Source organism: Folsomia candida, unplaced genomic scaffold, assembly GCF_002217175.1.
Source record: "Folsomia candida strain VU population unplaced genomic scaffold, ASM221717v1 Fcan01_Sc001, whole genome shotgun sequence".
Lineage (NCBI taxonomy): Eukaryota > Metazoa > Arthropoda > Collembola > Entomobryomorpha > Isotomidae > Folsomia > Folsomia candida.
Genome location: NW_019091193.1, coordinates 7,565,596 through 7,584,077, shown reverse-complemented (window position 1 = coordinate 7,584,077; position 18,482 = coordinate 7,565,596). Strand labels below are relative to the sequence as shown.

The 18,482-nt window shown below is 38.4% G+C and overlaps 1 protein-coding gene across 1 annotated transcript; it reads right to left on the bottom strand.

The window, feature by feature from the left end:
• Window positions 1–2,112: 2,112 nt before the first annotated feature.
• Window positions 2,113–6,995, bottom strand: LOC110863392 (protein argonaute-3). The gene is made up of 16 exons (XM_035846723.1): window positions 6,707–6,995; window positions 6,294–6,558; window positions 5,587–6,196; window positions 5,323–5,515; window positions 5,039–5,241; window positions 4,858–4,971; window positions 4,631–4,790; window positions 4,274–4,544; window positions 4,014–4,186; window positions 3,735–3,926; window positions 3,448–3,663; window positions 3,098–3,295; window positions 2,844–3,026; window positions 2,670–2,774; window positions 2,446–2,586; window positions 2,113–2,369 (listed from the first exon to the last, which is right to left on the bottom strand). The coding sequence occupies exons 2-16, from the start codon at window positions 6,397–6,399 to the stop codon at window positions 2,283–2,285; spliced, it is 2,952 nt and encodes a 983-aa protein (XP_035702616.1). The 5' UTR covers window positions 6,400–6,558; window positions 6,707–6,995; the 3' UTR covers window positions 2,113–2,282.
• Between the last annotated feature and the right edge of the window lie 11,487 nt (window positions 6,996–18,482).

Genomic DNA, 18,482 nt, shown 5'->3' with positions numbered 1-18,482 from the left:
GGTTTGTGTATATTACAGAAAATAACTATATGAAAACAGTTTTTTTACCCAAAGTTGCAAGATTTTCCTATGCCAATTAATTGTCCCATATCATAGCGCAGGGTAATTTTATGTAAGTACACAATGTGTACTATATTCACATACCCACAAGCTCTTTAATTATAATTCGAACCGATTAACTATTCTAACTAATTCAAGCCCTGCAACATATGTAATTGTGCTTGATAATTAATGTGTGCGCATCGTCCTTGTAACTAAAAAATATTTTATCCGATTTTTTTTAGTTGTATTTCCTAAATCTCCTCCAACATGAACGAAGCAGACAAAAAGTCAGCAGTTAGACGACCATAAATACATGTGCATGTAAATATGTTTCTGTGTATATGGCTTAACTCTATATTTTATTCATTGGAGTATAAATTGTACGCATTATCATAATTTTACATCGTCATTTAGAAAATCTAAATGACCTGCGCCACACACAAGTGTAACTAATTTAAATTTTAAAAACCTTAACCTATTTCGTCGATGTATGCATACTTTGTCCGTATATATGTATTTAACTACCAGAAAAGCCTATTTTTTACTTGTTCATTATGATTACAAAGCTTCCTTGACCACTTCAAAACTAAGGATACGACCGTTAAATTAAACCCATTAAAAAACAACGGAACAACCCTCCAGATCATGCTCATACTCTGATTTAACGACACTAAAAATGACATCTCCCTTACTGTTCAAAGCTTTTGAATTGAACGCCGTTATTTATTCGAGAACTGCGACAGCCCCCATAAAATGGGATGGCATGGGTCACACTCTCGTTTTTGATCACTTCTTGAAAAATAAAACTTTCTTTTTCGTCAAACTCGCGATATCTTTCTGCATTTTTTATTTGCCGATTTATATAAAACTTCAACGCCTCACGGTCATATACCCACTTCGCATGATTTTGCTAATTTTCTACATAACTTTACTAGTTTTGGGACAAATCTTAAATTATATTCTGATCGTTCATGGAAGAAATTTAGTGCATAGCTGGAAGTGTGTTGACAATGCTGAGATTAAGCTACGAAAGGGTAATGCAAAATTTGCTTTATCGAAACCATAATTAAGTATTTCCTTGTGAAAGGAAAATAATTAATTTTGTTCAAATTTTGACCTAGGACATGACAATCAGAATCCACACGGTCAGTTGGACTACTATGTCTACTTTTTCGTTATCGGACTCGCATTCTACTTCCTTTGTATTTATACCGTTTTGGGCACCATTATAGAAGGAGACCCACTTTATTACGTTATGCCAAAAAGTGACAACATTTTAATATCCAACGCATTCTTATCCGTTCGCATATTCATATTTTTCATCTGCAATTACGAAACTTCGTCACATTTCTCCATCAGTTGCCTGGTTGGGATGTCTTTATTGAAAATGTTAAACTGCTTCTTGTACAATGTGACCAACTCTGACAAGTCGGAAAGAACGTTGTCTCGAAATCTGGTACACGGCCAGCTTATCATGCAAACCGGGATGGTGGCATTTCAACACTTGATAAGCGTCGGGTTTGGATTTATTCTTCTGATTCATACAATTTTCAGCTACATGATCTTTATCTCATATTCACATTGTGGGTCACATAGACCATACTACTCGTTAGTGTCCCTATGCTGTCTTTCCTGGACGGTAATGCTGACGTTTGGAATCGATAAGACACTTTCCTTCATGAGTCGAATAAATATGGTGTCACACGAGTTGATGGCAGAGTTGGGACGAAAAATTGAGTTTTATGGGGGTGGAAGTTGGAATAAGAAGGTGGCCAGTAGGAGGGCGAAGGCGATAATTCCAATGTGTCTGGAAACCGGAGTGTTCGGAAATAGGTTTTTCTTAATTAAACAGTCCTTTCGAATGAGGTATATGCAAGCTCTCTTGATCAATACTGCTGATGCGCTAATGTCATTTCCGATCTACAAGTGAATACATAGATACGTTTGCCTGCTAAATATCGGTAGTAGTATAAAAATAATAAAAACGCCACTGATGCTGGTTTGATGCCAGGCCTAGCCAACTTGAATTTCAATGGATTACAGAGATTTGAACAAACCATTTTAATGTGCTAATATTTTAGTATACTAATTTATTAATAATTTTTACAAATTTATATTCTCATATTAAAATTGCATAGACTTTTTTTAAAGTTAAAATCGTGGAAGAACGAACGAACAAACGAATCGTACAAGTAGTAATAATAATAGCGATATAATGACGATAGTGACAGATTTCTAGCTTACAAATAATATAGCGATTCACGAAGACTTGTTCCAGGTGCGGCGCGGATACTGCCTCCGACCAGGGACGCCAGCTTGTGGGCATACTGAAATTCAATTACAAAATTAATAATCTTCATTCATCAATCTGAGTATATTGAATATGTTAAAGAATAGAGTTACTTGTGTCATGGCTGGCACGCGGACTGTTCCTGGCCAATTGTAATACATGAACGAAGACACGTATGCAAATTTTTGGCTCAAATCCGGCTTAGTTTCACCCACGTCTTCGATCACGGTGTAGTGGGTTGGAGTCACGGTGCCCTATAATTTAAAAAAAGTTAATATTAGTTGATTATTTATATTTTGCTTAAACTAGTAAAGTAGTTGAATGAAAATGTGCATGCCTGTCGCACAAGTTGAGAAACGATATAAAAATCATACGAGTCGAATCTTGTCACGGTGTGGTCAATGACCGTTCCAGGATGTGGATTCTCCCAGTTTCGGCCAGTCTAAAAAATTAATTTAAAAAATACGCATGTAGCAATCCAGCACACTTCAGAGGTCAGAGAACATCTTACAATTTGGAAGAATCTTTGCGGAATTCGCTTCTGAACAACAACATAGCTGAAACTTGTGTTCGGGACACACTTTTCTTTGACAACGTCCAGCACTTGCTTAGACTCGTGTTGATTAAATGTCTTGGGATCCGCCAAGCCACCATCGCGCCAAACAATGACTCTTACTGGATAGCATCCTTGTTCCTAATGAAAAATTAATTACGTTAATTAAGCATAATTGAACGAGAAATAGATTCATGTCACAATATCCATACCACGTTGAAGGCTTCCATAGCCTCTTCAAAAGCACTTCGTAAGTTGTCTGCAACCTCCTGATGCACTTTAAGCACGCGACAAATAGACACGTAACGAGTGCACTCGTTGTTGAGAGTAGCAACCAGCCCGAGAACGGAGGCGTCCTTCTTCAACGGATCGTGGGCCACGTCAATTCCGACGAACATCATCGGGTTTTTCTACAATTAGATAGCAACACATCTTGAAAACCTTTATAGAATACCATTGACGGACGGAGTTGTGTAAAACTTAAAAAGCAAATGAGATTGTTTAACTGACGAGATTTACAAAGTTAACAAAAAGGTCTCAACAATATAGAAATTGAACCTACAAACGGGAGGGAGAGTGACCACAAAGAGCCTCCGAGTTTGCAGTTGATTTGTAAGGCGATCTTCTGGACGACCGAGTTGAACTTTTTGTCGTTTGAGAGAGTCTTTGTGAGACAACACTGCGACGGGACCTCCAACTCACAGAGGGAAAGCTTTTTGATCATTCCATAGACATCTTCTCTTTGCTGAGGCATCAAGACGAAGAGGAAATGGTATTTCTAAAAGTTAAACAATTTTTCAATAATTACGGGCGAGACCGAGTTATTAAGTATTTGGCATTTTAGTTTACATCGCGCGTCAAGTTCGATTTGATAGCTTGACGAAAGTCGCTGATCTGATGTCCCTTCGTTGCAACGACCTCGGGAGCCGATGCGACCTGGATTCCCAACTGCATACATGCTTTCCGATATTGATCAACGAACCGGCGCGCCTTGTCACTGTCGCGTTGAGTGCAAATTAGCAAGTACTTGTTCACATGCACCTGTCAATTCAAAATTTAGAAAGTTTAATTGATGTTAACGAAATAAATTATCAACATTATTTAACATCTTGATTATTGAGATCTTACTGGTTGCACAACACCGGACAATGCATCACGGCTGAAGTCAGCTCCAGCAGCAGCGAGCTGCTTCTTGCCAAAATTGAGAGCTGGTCCAGCGTGGATCCGCGCCTTCATCGTGAGTGGGATATTCTCCATCTCCAAATTCCACTTCGTCAGAATGGCCTTCGCTTCTGGGGTTCCTAAATACATCAGAACCACAAAATTGATGATCATTACTAAAGATTAACCAACGTAACTCATAATTCCTAGTTGGCAGGAAAACTTACCATTAACTTCCTTGATAAATTTCTCCAGGGCGATGCGTCGCTGGCCAGGGTTCAGTCGGGTGTGCTCCCCGAGGTCTTTCATAACGGTAAAGTTTGACCTTTGGTCTTCCGTCAAACCAGTGACGAAGCACAGCTCTGGGACCAGAACGACCAACTTGTCCTCCTGGATAGCATCCCCTCGTCTTGGCTTAATCCGACTCACCAACATGGGCTGGTCTGGGTACTGGATTTGCAAGCCGTGGTGCTCCTTGTAATACTCTGCGTAGGTAACCTATACACACATTTAATACAAAACATTGATTATTGATTAAAATTAACTTGCAGCACACATTGGTCTATGCTAAATTAACTAATCACCATTTGATCTTTCCTTAAGAACTCGTCTTTCGGAGATGCGTGCCACCAAATGTCGTCGATTTTATAAGAAGCGTTATTAAATCGGGTGAGAACAATCTTTCCCACGGCAAATTCTGCAAACTTGGCCTTCCAGTCCGGACCAAGCGTTCTCATTGCACACCTAAATAAATTAACAACAAACAATTAACTTTACCTATGTTCACTTAACCACTTTAAAATTCACTCACATCTGTTGATATATGGTTTCCTGCCGAAGGACACGATGGGATGCATCCAAACACAGCATTAAGCCACCTTCTTGCTCATCCACGGCGATGCAATATCCTGGCCAAATGTCTAACCTGTGATCAGAGCAAGAAAAAATATTAAAACTTCGAGCTTGAATTTCACAAATAAGAGGAGCCTCACTTGTGCTGTGGGAGCGACTTGACGCCCTTGACATCGTAGTAGTTCCGACGCAGCATTACACGACCCAACGCCTTCATCACTCCTTTGAACATTATGTTGATGAACTGGATCATCGTGTAAGCTGGCCTCTCCTTCACGTAAACAGCAATGATTTTCAATTCGGTATCTGGACTGTTGGGATGAAACCCTTTCAGCTCGGTAACCTAAAAAAACAAATCAACCAATCAATTTTTAACCAGTTTTTATTCTAAGTTCTTGGTAATAAAATCAGTCAAGCAACTTACATGATCATCGAACTTGACGGCGGTAAACAGCATCGTTCCGTCGAAGGTGTACGTCCTATCTCCCATCACAGCCCGCACCGATCGCTTCTTCATCGTAGTGCTGTCGAGGGGAGGATCAAAATCCACATGGTATTCGTGAATCGTGCAGTTGCCGATAAACCTTAGTCGAATGTAATTCGTAGCCACTGTGATTCTGCAAGCAAACAATTAATCAGGCAGTGTACTAATTTAACAAAAAAGTTGAAATGAGCACGATTCACTCACTCCTCGCCCTTCGCTCCTCTTCGAACCATTGGAGCTCGAGCTTGAGGCGCCAATGTTGGGGCTTCCTCTGTCCGAACAGCGGCTGCCGGCTGTTGTCCCAATGGAGCCTTGGGAGCCTCGATTCCTACTTCTTCGGGAGCCATTTTGCCACGTCCGCGACCTGAACTTGATGTCACGACCGCCCCGCCACCACGCTTAGATTTCGAGACAGTCGGTGTAGTTTGGGAGTCCCCATGGCTGGAAACTACCGAATGACTGGACTCTCCCTCGTCACCAATCGGGTTGGCCTGTTCCTGCTCTTGTTGTCCTTCTCCAGGGGCTTGTTGTGCGACCACGACAACAGGTTCCAAGTCTTCAGGAGGAATTACAGCTTCGATTGGTTCTGATGATTCTTCTTTGAGAAGAACAACAGGTTCATCTTCAACCACAGCTGGTGGAGGAGGACGAGGAGGTCGGGCAGGTGCTGCAGGTGTGGCTGCTCTCATCCCGAAATGAAATGGTTTTGCCACACCGCTAGTCGGAGACACCACCTTCTTGATAGGTTCGCCCACATCCCCCATGGGCTTCGACTTTGGAGCTGACCCGCGACCGAATGTTCCACGCCCTCGTCCTAAAAATAAATCATTTTTGCATTACTCAGCTTCAGCATATTTATTTGACGCAATTAATCGAATCAATAAATCATTAATTAACAATTAATTTCTCACCAATGGATGGGCCCGTAACTTCTTCGTCATCACTCTCATCGTCTTCTCTGATTCCAACTGGACGGCCTTGTCGTTGAGGAATCGACGAGATCGAAACTTGCTCCATGCCTCCAACCGCCTCGTCAATGTCCACTTCTTCTTCATATCTGGCTCGCAGCTCTGCCGCGCTCAGTTGTTCTGGCGGACTGGTCGTCACCGCTGGCGTTGATTCGAACTGAAACTCAACATTGGTCACCTGCTCCTCCTCCTCATCTGGCGGATTATACTAAAAACATGGAACGAAAATAAAAATTCATCAAAATAAGTTCAATCAAACAGGTAGCGAACCGATCAAAACAAAAATAAAAACTTGCTAACTGCTAACTAGCAAGTGTGCACCTATGATAATGACTCATTACTAAAACTTAACTTACACCGCGGCCACGACCCAGACCTCTCCCCCCGACCGAAACCCCCTCGACCCGAATCCATAACTAATTGTGTCTAGTGTGTTGAAAGCTGCCTTCAAACTAACTGCAGCTTAGACAACAACGGATTATCAAAAAAAAAGTTCACTCTGAACTGAAAAAACGAAATAAAATAATAAATTTTTGGTGGGAGCACGAGCGAGCACGTCTGCTTCGTCCGAGTTTTAGAAAGGAAGTGAAAGAAATGTTTGCTTGGTCGACCACAATGTGTAATGTTGTTGGTTGGCAACCCGACTGAAGGACTTTCCTCCCAGCGCCAAATTCAAATGGTCGACACACACACAATGATCTAGGCTTTCCCACGGGACGCACATTGTAATATTAGGCCAGGTCAGGTCCCAAAAGTCCTAGGGGGCGTAACTATGTATATGTATACATATTTGTAATTCATGGGAGGCAGGGAAAACACTTTTAAAAAAATTTGGGGACCACACCCCCTGTGGGGGTGGTTAGCCCCCCAGGGGGTGTGGCCCAAAAATGTTTATATTTTTACAATCAGCAACTCATATGGACTTTAGGTGCAAAATTTTGTGGACTTAAAAAAATATCTGACCAAAATATACCATTTTATATGCCAAAAAACATGGGTTTTCGGGCAACTTTGAGGGGGGGTGGCGCATTCGGTCGGGACTTCCCGACCTAGTTCTTCCGGTTCCTGATAGTCATAGTGGAGTTCTATAGGCACCATAAAAAAGTCCGTCGGGAACCACCGACCAAGGAAGTTATTAGGTGTCAAACTTCTCAAAAACCTGTTCTGCGATTTTACAGAAAACGACAGTTGCTGTCAACGTTTAAGAGTTTGAGTCGCATATATAAATTTTCTAAGTATGTGCAAGCTTAAGAAACTCATCAATTTACTTAAATTCATCAAAGTCTTGCATCACCCCAAAACCTTTGGAAACAGTTTGTTACCATTTCAGTGTGCAGGAAATAATTTTAAGCGTCATTTTGTTTAATTAAAAACACATAGATACAGTCAATGGAAAAAGTATTGGCAGCCCCAACGCTAGCTAGATAAAATTGGCTATAACCTTGGAATGCATTATACAATTGGCATGAAAATTTGTACGCATTTAGAAAATATAATGTAGTTTTCGATTATAATTATGCTTTATTGATTAAAATTAGATAAACACAGTTTTTTAATAATTTGTTGGAAAATTTGCAAATTTAACCCGCAAAAAGTATTGGCAACCCTTAACTTTAAAAGCCCTTATCAAAGATACGACAATTTTATTTCGATAAACTGCTTCAAGTACTGCGTGGCACTTCGCCTCGATGCAATAAGAGCAGAAATACGCCTTGGAATTGACTGGGAAAATTTCTTTATAACGATTTTGGATATGGCTTCCCAATCTTCTTTCGAACTTTTGACAAGCTCGTTTTTTGTAGTGTGATTTCCCACCAGTCCCTCTTTTCTCATCCCGGACAATCAGAATCACATCGGGAGTCTGTGCAGCTAACAATAGAAGCTTAACCTTTTCGGTCTCCAGAAATGTGCATCGTTAATGTGGATGCATGTTTTGGGGCCACTGCATTTTTGGATTATGAAATTCCTCCCTTGGTCAGGTTTTTGTCAAATGTTTTCAAATTATCGTTTCGAATGATTAATTAGACCTCATTGGTCATTACTTCATCGATAGTGACCAGCTAACTGCGCAACGACCTAGTCATTCAACCCCAAACCATAGTCGATCCTCCTCCGAGCTTGACTCCCAGGCGGCAGCAATCATTTTTGAGAGCCTCATTTTACATCCTCCAAACTCAAACCATCCCACCCGCACCGAATAAGTCAAATTTACATAGGTGAGACCACTAGACCCTTCTTCATCAATTGGAAGTCTATTTAGGGTGGTATTTAGCTGATTTAAATACCTTGAGTTGGTTCGTTTCGGGGGCCTTCTCTTCTATGGGGCTACTGAACCCTGAAACCCCATGGCATGATTTTTTATTGATCACCAAATTGTATGAAATATTGACTCCACAGTTGGTTCTCAAATTCTAATTCGTTTTGGGTATTGAAATCTTCCGATTTCAAGTAATTTGTTGCTTGATTCATCATCTGCGTTTGAGCCTAGGTGACTTTTTCTTCTGCATCATGGAAAACCAGAAACTAAAATTGTCATTTTATATTTGTTGGCTACATTTCCAATAGTAAATATGAAAAAGTATGTTTTTTATTGATTTTTAGATATCCAAGTTTTTTTGCGAAAAAGAAATGAATATTTCTCGCCGCGACAAATACAGCTCGTTTGGTGTCGCCATTTTGCTTCCAGACAACACAACTGCTGACTTAAAATGTAGCTATCCTCATATTTTGTCACCTAATTAACTTACCGTAATGAAATGTGGTAGGTGATTAAGGAAATTGTTTCGCGTAATTAATTTGGCCACATGTTGCCAATACTTTTTGCGGGTTAATTTTGCAAATTTTCCAACAAATTATTAAAAAACTGTGTTTATCTAATTTTGATCAACAAAACATGATTATAATTGAAAAACACATCATATTTACTAAATGCGAACACATTTTCATGCAAATTGTATAATGCATTCCAAGGTTACAGCCAATTTTATTTAGCTGGCCTGGGGGTTGCCAATACTTTTTCCATTGACTGTAAGTATGTAAAGGTTTCGCATTTATTTTCTCCCCAGTAAGTTTTCACTTATCGCGCGGAGACAAATTCAGCTGCTAGTTTGCTAGTTTTAAATAGTTTGCTATTTAAAAAATGTTTAAGTGCTGCAGAACTAAACTTCTTATCAGGGTTCTATGATCGAGCTATGGTGTTGAACTTCTCATGGTAAAATTTTCAAAACTAAGCATTAACAGGTTCAGAAATAGCGGCTGAATTTGTCTCCACGCGGGCAGTGAAAACTTACTGGGGAGAAAATAAATGCGAACCCTTTACATACTTGTCTATGTGTTTTGAATTAAGAGGACTGAGCAAAGTTGCAAAGTAAATAATTTTTCAAATCGCTGACATTTCAAAAATCTTGGATGAATATTCCTCGTTTTTGTTGAAAAATTATCTGAATGAGTTGTATTTTCAGATCCATTGAGAATTTTTAATTTTTTCGAAGGTCAAAAAATTGAATGTATTAAGGACAAAGGTCAAGGCTCACAGCCCCATAAATGGGGTATCATGGGAAAGGTCTTGATGAGAGCATTCAGAATATATATACTTTGTTGGCTCTGGGACCACGCCCTGATTATTCAGAGGCCAGTGAACATTTTTGAGTTTTGGTTTTGAAGGTATACAAACGTTAACACAGGAGCAGATTGAGAGCTAACACAGCAGAAGTCCGAAGAAAACTCAATAATGCTGATCGGTTTATAAATAATCAGAGGGTGGTCCCAGACCCCATAAAGTATATATATTCTAAATCATCTTGCCAATACCTTTCCAACTATACCCCGTTTACGGGGTTATGTGAGATTTGACCTTGCGACCTTTGCCGTTTGCTTATTAATTTTTTTTAACTTTCAAACAATTACAACTTTGATAAATAAATTTAAAAAAATAAAACTAAGGCGAGAGGCGCTTTTACAAACACGAAACAAGCCCTCCCATCAACACCCCCGTCTCGCCGTGGCCCCATTAATATTTTTATATTTGGGGGGTGTAACCACAATTTTATTTTTACAATTCTTTCCTGTATCGTATGCAAGAATTTCAAAAACCACGTGGGGTATATATTCCAACATGGGTGCATTTCATTTTCGTGTGTGTCGCACCAATGTCTGAAATCAAACTGCAAAAGTTTATTTATCGTTTACCGGTGCAGCTAGCTCAATTCTGAAATATCTGAATGCAGATTTGGAATGTATTTAACAGCATGGCAATCATAGCATGATTGCCTATGTTAAAATAATTGTTTTTAAGAAGTAAACATTTAATTTTTTGTACAATAGTTGATAGAAAGAGTTCGGTTATTCTAAACTGTTTCAATAACAACCGATTGAATTGAAACTTTGAGATCTTGCTTCTGGTATGGATCTTCTTTAAACAAATCAATAAAAAAAGTTTTTACACATACTTTGTTGATTCGATTAAACGTTTTACATAAATATTTCGGAGATTTTAATAATTTATCCAGACTCCGTTGATGAATGCTACATATTGCTAGTGCTACATATTGAAATTGAAATTAATGCAAGAAATGCAGACAATAGATTTTAGTGTATTGTCTATTTTCTTGCCTAATTTGCAAGTGATTTTTAAAAATTAAATGCAATATAAAATTTAAACATTTATCAAATTAAATGCAGTTTACATTAGTATTAATAGTTAAAAGTTAAATTGTGGTTACACCCCCCAGATATAAAAATATTAATGGGACGACGGCGAGACGGGGGTGTTGATGGGAGGGCTTGTCTCATGTTTGTAATAGCGCCTCTCGCCTTAGTTTTATTTTTTTTAATTTATTTATTTTGTCGTTTTTAAGTGAACAATTTTTTAACGCCGTCATAAAAAATCCAAATCACCCTTTAATGTCCCTTCAGTTGAAAATTTTCTAATTTCAATTCATATTCGTCCAAACGGACCCATTATCAACTCTGTAACAAATTTCAGATCGATTGGATGATTTTGAAAATCACCCTACACACCACCCCTCGCGTTGAAAAATTTTAGAATTTCACTTCACAGGCTTTCATTTGGACCCATTATCAAGGTTCATGTCAAATTTCGGCTTTCTGCCACAATTTTTAAATTTTGGGATATAATGTACCCCATCCACTTATGTATATGGCCCCCACAAGTCCTAATCTTGTTTGGCCCCATCTTCGAACTCGATCGTTGCATTGCCCAGGCAAATGTTTGTACAAAAGTATGTCTAAATCGAGCAACGCTTCAGAGAGTTATTGAAAGACAGACGGACATGACGATAAGCCCTGGTTCCACGATTGCTTGACTTTTGGTATCTTAGGAACTGGCATTGTAATAGAATTCCTAAGATACCAAAAGTCGAGCAATCGTGCCCTGGTTCGGGTCATCATTTACACATATAAAAAATTTCTTAACAAAAGTTGCTATGGATGTAACTGAATTTTAAAAATTTCAAACCTCCATTACTTCGTCATTTTCCATCCGATTTTCATGACCCTAAAGAATGATCTTAATATTTTTTTAAGCCCTTTCGATTTCCCTGAGCCGATTTTTCACTTTCAGCGGAATATTTTGAGATACAGAAAAACAAGTCACTAAAACGAGAAATACACCATGAAGGTGTGAACCGATTAAGCCCAGAGATAAATCTGCAACACTACAAAGAATTTACTACCCATTTGTCGAAACATCATGTCTCTACGACATATGGTTCTCTCACAATCCCGTTTGACTGTTTTCAAGTGGGCACTTAACTGCATACTATGGCTTCGCCGTAACCATGCACGTATTTTTTTTGGGTGCATGGTTACGTTTGGTGTCTCGCCTTAGAAAAATGTAACTCATTCAGATCCTTTTTCAAAAACAATGAATAAAATTCATCCACAATTGTTGAAATGCCAGCTGTTTAAAAAATAAAAACTAGGACCTAGGTCACAAGAAAATTTTGAGCGCCACACCCACTGGCTTCACAGACTTGGTTTTCGTCTGAAAATAAGCTTCAGAATATTCTTCTTCTAATCCCGGCCATAAACATTTTTTAAAAGTTGGTCGAAATGCAAATTATTTTTTTTTGAAAACTTTGATACATTAATTCAAACATTTTCAGCAACTTTTTAAAGTGTTTATAGCCGGGAGTAGACGAAGAACATTCTGGAGCTTTTTTTAGACCAAAACCAAGTCGGTAGGGTCTGACCCTAAATCTTTCTTGTGAATACGTTGAATAACATAAAGCGGTATGGACGGATAGGTGGCGTGGCATATTTCGCCTGTGGGCTTAAACAAAATGACGCTTAAAATTATTTCCTGCACACTGAAATTGTAACAAACTGTTTTCAAACGTTTTGGGGTGATGTAACACTTTAAGCTTGTACATGCTTAGAATAATTATATATGCGACTGAAACTCTTAAACATTGAGAGCAACTGCCGTTTTTTGTAAAATCGCAGGACAGGTTTTTGAGAAGTTTGACACCTAATAACTTCCTTGGTCGGTGGTTCCCGACGGACTTTTTTATGGTGCCTATAGAACTCCACTATGACTATCAGGAACCGGAAGAACTAGGTCGGGAAGTCCCGACCGAATGCGCCACCCCCCCTCAAAGTTGCCCGAAAACCCATGTTTTTTGGCATATAAAATGGTATATTTTGGTCAGATATTTTTTTAAGTCCACAAAATTTTGCACCTAAAGTCCATATGAGTTGCTGATTGTAAAAATATAAACATTTTTGGGCCACACCCCCTGGGGGGCTAACCACCCCCACAGGGGGTGTGGTCCCCAAATTTTTTTAAAAGTGTTTTCCCTGCCTCCCATGAATTACAAATATGTATACATATACATAGTTACGCCCCCTAGGACTTTTGGGACTTGACCTGGCCTAATATTACAATGTGGGACGGGACAATCCCGTCCCGTCCCGACGGGACGCGGGACGAGACTCGGGACGGAACAAGATTTTTCGTCCCGAAGAATCTCGGGACGGGACAAGCTTCGGGACGGGACGAGGTCATCCCGTCCCGGTCTATCCCGGTCGGGACGGGACGTCCCGAACTTAAATATTTTTCTCAAAACTCTCCCTCGTTATTGGCAAAATAACAATATCTTATTGAAATCTTTCCATGCGTTGACCCTAAATAAATACATGTTGTAATTTTGTATTTCATGCATATGCATACAGTTGAATAATATTTAACTATATGCATATCAGACATATTAAATATGTCTGATATTTATTTTACCTTGAGCCAGTTAAATATAATTTCCATCTCATGTCCAACATTTTCAAAATTTGAGACGTGTGTGGTTAGTTGCCCTGGTGAAAATATCTAACTTATTTATGCATAAAGTTTATGTCAACTTATGCATAAAACTTATGTCGCAAATTGGCCCAATTTTATGCACAATCCGTCATGCACAATCTTGGAGCGCATACTCCTTTATGCACAATACTGTATGCACACATTTTATACACATACGGTTCTGTACAAATCTCAATGCAGTTAAATGCTGTTTAGTTATGCATAAATATTGAAAAAGTCTTTTCGTATCGCATTCGAAGCTATTTTCATTTTATTAGCAATCTTCTGCAAAAGTAAATATGCTAACAATTATTTCTAAAGAAATCATGGACTAATTTTACGAGCCTCCGCGCGGAGAAACTCTGAAAGAGATTTGATAACTTCTCTTCGAAGGGCTTTCTTCTTTTTTGAGTAACTTTTTTGCTCTGATGCAGTTAAATCAGCAGGCGGAGGTCCATCTAGTCCAGCTTCGTTGAAGATATAACCTATAATTAATTAAAAGTATTTAAAAATATGCAATAAAACTTAGTCGTACGTATTTTATTTTTTCCTACCGATTACAGCGTTTGACCGCACTTGATCAATTCGAGGAAGAGGAACTGCATCCTTGTTAGCGTTACACTTTTTCCCAAATAATGAATGTGTCGAAAGTTCCTCCACGGTAAAGAGTCGACGAAACAAATTACGAGCGGTAACGGTGGGTTCATTGGACACCAATTTGATTGAGGCTAATTCTCCTGCATTCATTGTGACACCACTGCCCGGATAAATTTCTATCTGCAGATTGAGAGAAATTAATTAATTGGGAAAATATTAAGGTGAAACAAATGAGTATTAGTAGCTTTTATTTACCTCTGCCTCAGTGCTAGTTGACTGTTGTAGAGATTTGTACGTCTTCTTCAGGTCCTTGTATTTCCATTTGAGAGATCGATATTTTTCTATATTAAACATATATAAAATTGGTTAATGCTGTGATAAAATGATCGTAAAAAACATACCGTACCTTCGTAGTCTTTACCACCTTGACCTTGTTGTTCAGTGTTCAGAATTGGCTGATTTTCTGAAGTATCAGCGCTCTGATCCTGAAAATCAGCATCCACTTGATCGAGTTGACCCAGTACTTCATCAAGAGCACGGACGGTATCTGTGGCAGCCGTTTTACGTGGTCGGCCCTTTGATTTTTGTTTAGCGGAGGATCCACTCACTGGAAGACAAATATACCAAAAAACTAAGTTTTAAATTCTGCCAAAATTAATTTACAAAGTCCCTTTAATTCAACTTTAATTACCTGATTTTGGTGCATTCTGAATTTTGGAATCCGTTTCAGCAATTGATGCTAGTTCATCAGCCTTTCGAGTCAATTCTCCTTCAGTTTCACCTAAAACCGCAAAATACATTAAGTTGAGGGCATTTACATACATTAAATACTGTTTTTATACAGTATGAGCAAGTTTACCAATTTCTAAAATTTTACACATGAAGACCTTCTTTCCTCTCCAAAAGACCCCAGCCACTTTTCCGACCAATTCCTGTGATAAGGCACGTAGTGTACCGTCGACAAGTCTGTCCTTTGACACTACTGAGTATGTCCTTGCCTCCTCCACCCACTCAACAAGAAGGAACTCCATCTCAATTAAATTTTCAATATTTTGGGAATTTATTGTGGTCGACAAAGATGAGTGGTAAACTAATATTTGGCACGAGTTCCTTATTTCAGTGTAGGCGGTTCAGTTGAGGGGCTAAGAGAGATTGAGGATTTGAGATCAAATATGTAAAGTAAATAATAATGTCAAAAAATAAAAGCTATAAAACTTATTTTCGTTCCCCTACTGGAGAAGGGGGGTTCAAACTTCCCCGTAGGACAACTCATCGTATCTTGGAAAAGGTAAACTTTATTTTTAATGTGAAACTATTTAAAAAATAGCTATCTTTATTATTTAGTCCGGCCAACATAAAACTGTACCTTCTTCCGTTAAAAAGGGCCAATCCCCAAGGTCAATCGAGGATGTGGATGATTTACAGCTTAATCGAAATGTAATAATGATGGAATCATTCCGGTTTAAAAATAGTCCTGATTTTTTGTCAATCTGTTTAATCAGGAGGAAGCATTTCAAGAGCCAATCGACTCAAGCGAAGAGGAATTAAGTGATGATGAAATTCCCCGTTCTGTTAGTTTAAAATATGATGTTATAAATAGTTAAGAATTGTCATGTCATATTAAATTTTTTGCGTATAGACTCCTGCAACGACACACTCGCCCTTGTTATTTGATGGAGCGAAGATTTCTGCAATAGAAAGCTATCTTATGGTCTATGGATTTGCAAGTCGCCACCAGTTATCAAAATCTGCTCTATCCGATTTGCTCACTCTTCTTAATTTTCATTTACCAATGGGGGACAGCATGCCAACATCACCCTATCTGGCTGAGAAATTACTTGGGGTGGATATCGGCGCCATAAAGAAAATTTTTTATTGTGAGAAATGTAGTGCTGTTTTAATGTCTGGAGCGTGCCAAACTTGTGGAGACAAGTTTAACGTTCAACAATTTGTCAAAGACGGAAAATATTTTCTTTCGTTCGATGTTAAGCAGACAATTGAATCTGCTCTGCAGCATGAAGATATAAAACGAGCTTTGTACAGAAGTCTTATCGACCGAGGAAACAGAAACGAAACACAGCTCAGGGACATTATGGATGGATCGTCATACAAGAAACTGGGTCTAACAAATTTTGATATAACCTGCTGTTTTAACTCGGATGGAATTTCGGTCTTTAATTCATCCCGTTTTTCTATTTGGCCAATCTTGCTGTCCATTAACGAGTTACCTTACCAATTACGCCGGAAGCACACATTATTAATTGGGCTATGGTTCGGCGATAAGAAGCCAAATTTCGATATTTTTCTTCAACCATTTTTGGACCAGTCAAAGGACCTTGCAACACACGGTATTAGCTGGACTTTTGACGGTAAATCGATTAAAAGTAATGTATACTTTCCAATGGTTGCGGCCGACTCGCCAGCTAGATGTCAACTACAAGGTATAAATCAGTACAATGGCGAATTCAGCTGCCCGTGGTGTCTGATAAAAGGGGAGACGTATTGGATTGATGAAAGAAGGCACAAATGGATATTCCCAACTAAAAAAGTTCACCAGTCAAGAGGTCAAGAAAATTTCACATCACATCTTCGCGAATTACGGGATTTATTACACAATGGCAACAACAACGTCACCAATGTATTCGGAATTAAGGCCCCATCAAAACTAATCCTCTTGCCAAAGTTTGACATTGTCCACGGATTTGTGTTCGACTACATGCACACTTGTTTGCTTGGTGTTGTTCGTACTTTAACGTGTGCATGGTTGGATAGCAAAAATCACAATTTCCCGTTTTATATTGGGCACCAAGAAGTTGAAATCAATTGTAGAATAAATTTGTGCAAGTTTCCAGTAGAATGTCAGCGAATTTTGAGAGAAATTAAGGATATTAAATATTGGAAAGCTCACGAGTGGAAAATTTGGATGATATTAGCCGTACCTTTACTAAACGGAATCTTAAGCCAACCTTATCTTAAACATTTCTCGAACTTTGTTACAGCTATCACTATTCTTTGCAAAGATGTAATTACTCGAGCAGATTTAGAAACGTCAGATAATTTAATCAAGCAGTTTTGTGTAGTTCTTCCAGATTTGTATGACAGTTCGTACTGTTTGTTTAATGTGCATCTGGTCTCTCATTCGGTTGATTGTGTAAAAAACTGGGGACCCCTTTGGGCGTACTCGTTGTTCCAATTTGAAAATTATAATGGTGTTTTGACTAATAGCTTCTCTGGGACGACAGAGGTCGGACTACAAATTGCAAAGAAATTAATTATTGCTCAGAGAATGTTTGCTTTGTCAAGTGTTTCTTTTTCAAATTTAATGGCAAAAAACTATTATTTATCAACAACGGAAAGGCGGAAATATTATCAGAAGTCACTTAAAACTGAATTATGCACTTTTCTCGGTGCCAAAAAGTTATACATATTTAGCAATCATGAAAAGAAACTGTTAGTAAAAATAGGATTCAATTGTAATGATGGATTTTCCTATAACTCTGTTGTAATTAATGGTAAGATGTTTCACACCAGTAAAAAGGAAACTAAAAAGCGAATCAACTCAATTGTTAAAATTAGTTCCAATTTTTATGTAATTCTCCATATTGTATGTATTAAGGAAGGCGATGGTGTTCTCCTAGTTAAACGCTTAAGCGTAACTGAGTATAAATTGTCAACGATTTCATATAAAGTTCTTCAAATTGGACAGCCAGTAAAGATAGTGTTAGCTAATTTGGTTGAAAATACGAAATACATATGTCAATATGATAAAACAAGAAATATTGCAGTAGTCACAGGTTTGTTAAATTGTTCTGAATTAGAATAAATTTATGAGAATTTTCCTAAAAATCAATTTAAACGGTTTTAATTATTAAAACTGTGCTGACAAAAAGCATTCCTCAACTAGAGGAGCAATTTAAGGCGATGGTGTCTATTTTAGCGTTTATATTCATAATTCTGCAGAAAAGAATATCCACAAACTTAAATGCATATTTGTCTGGCAAAATTATGCGTGTTAAATCACGCATATAGGTAACGACATAAATGCTCGACATAGATGTGCACAAAGTACAATGCATACTTTAAACGCCATAATATGTATGCATAACAATGCATAGATTCGTATGCACAGTGTAATGTGCAAGGTCGGTATAGCGTGTTATGCATACTTCGACATAACGATTTCTACCCGGGTGAGTTTTGGCGCTGGTTGTCTTTATATT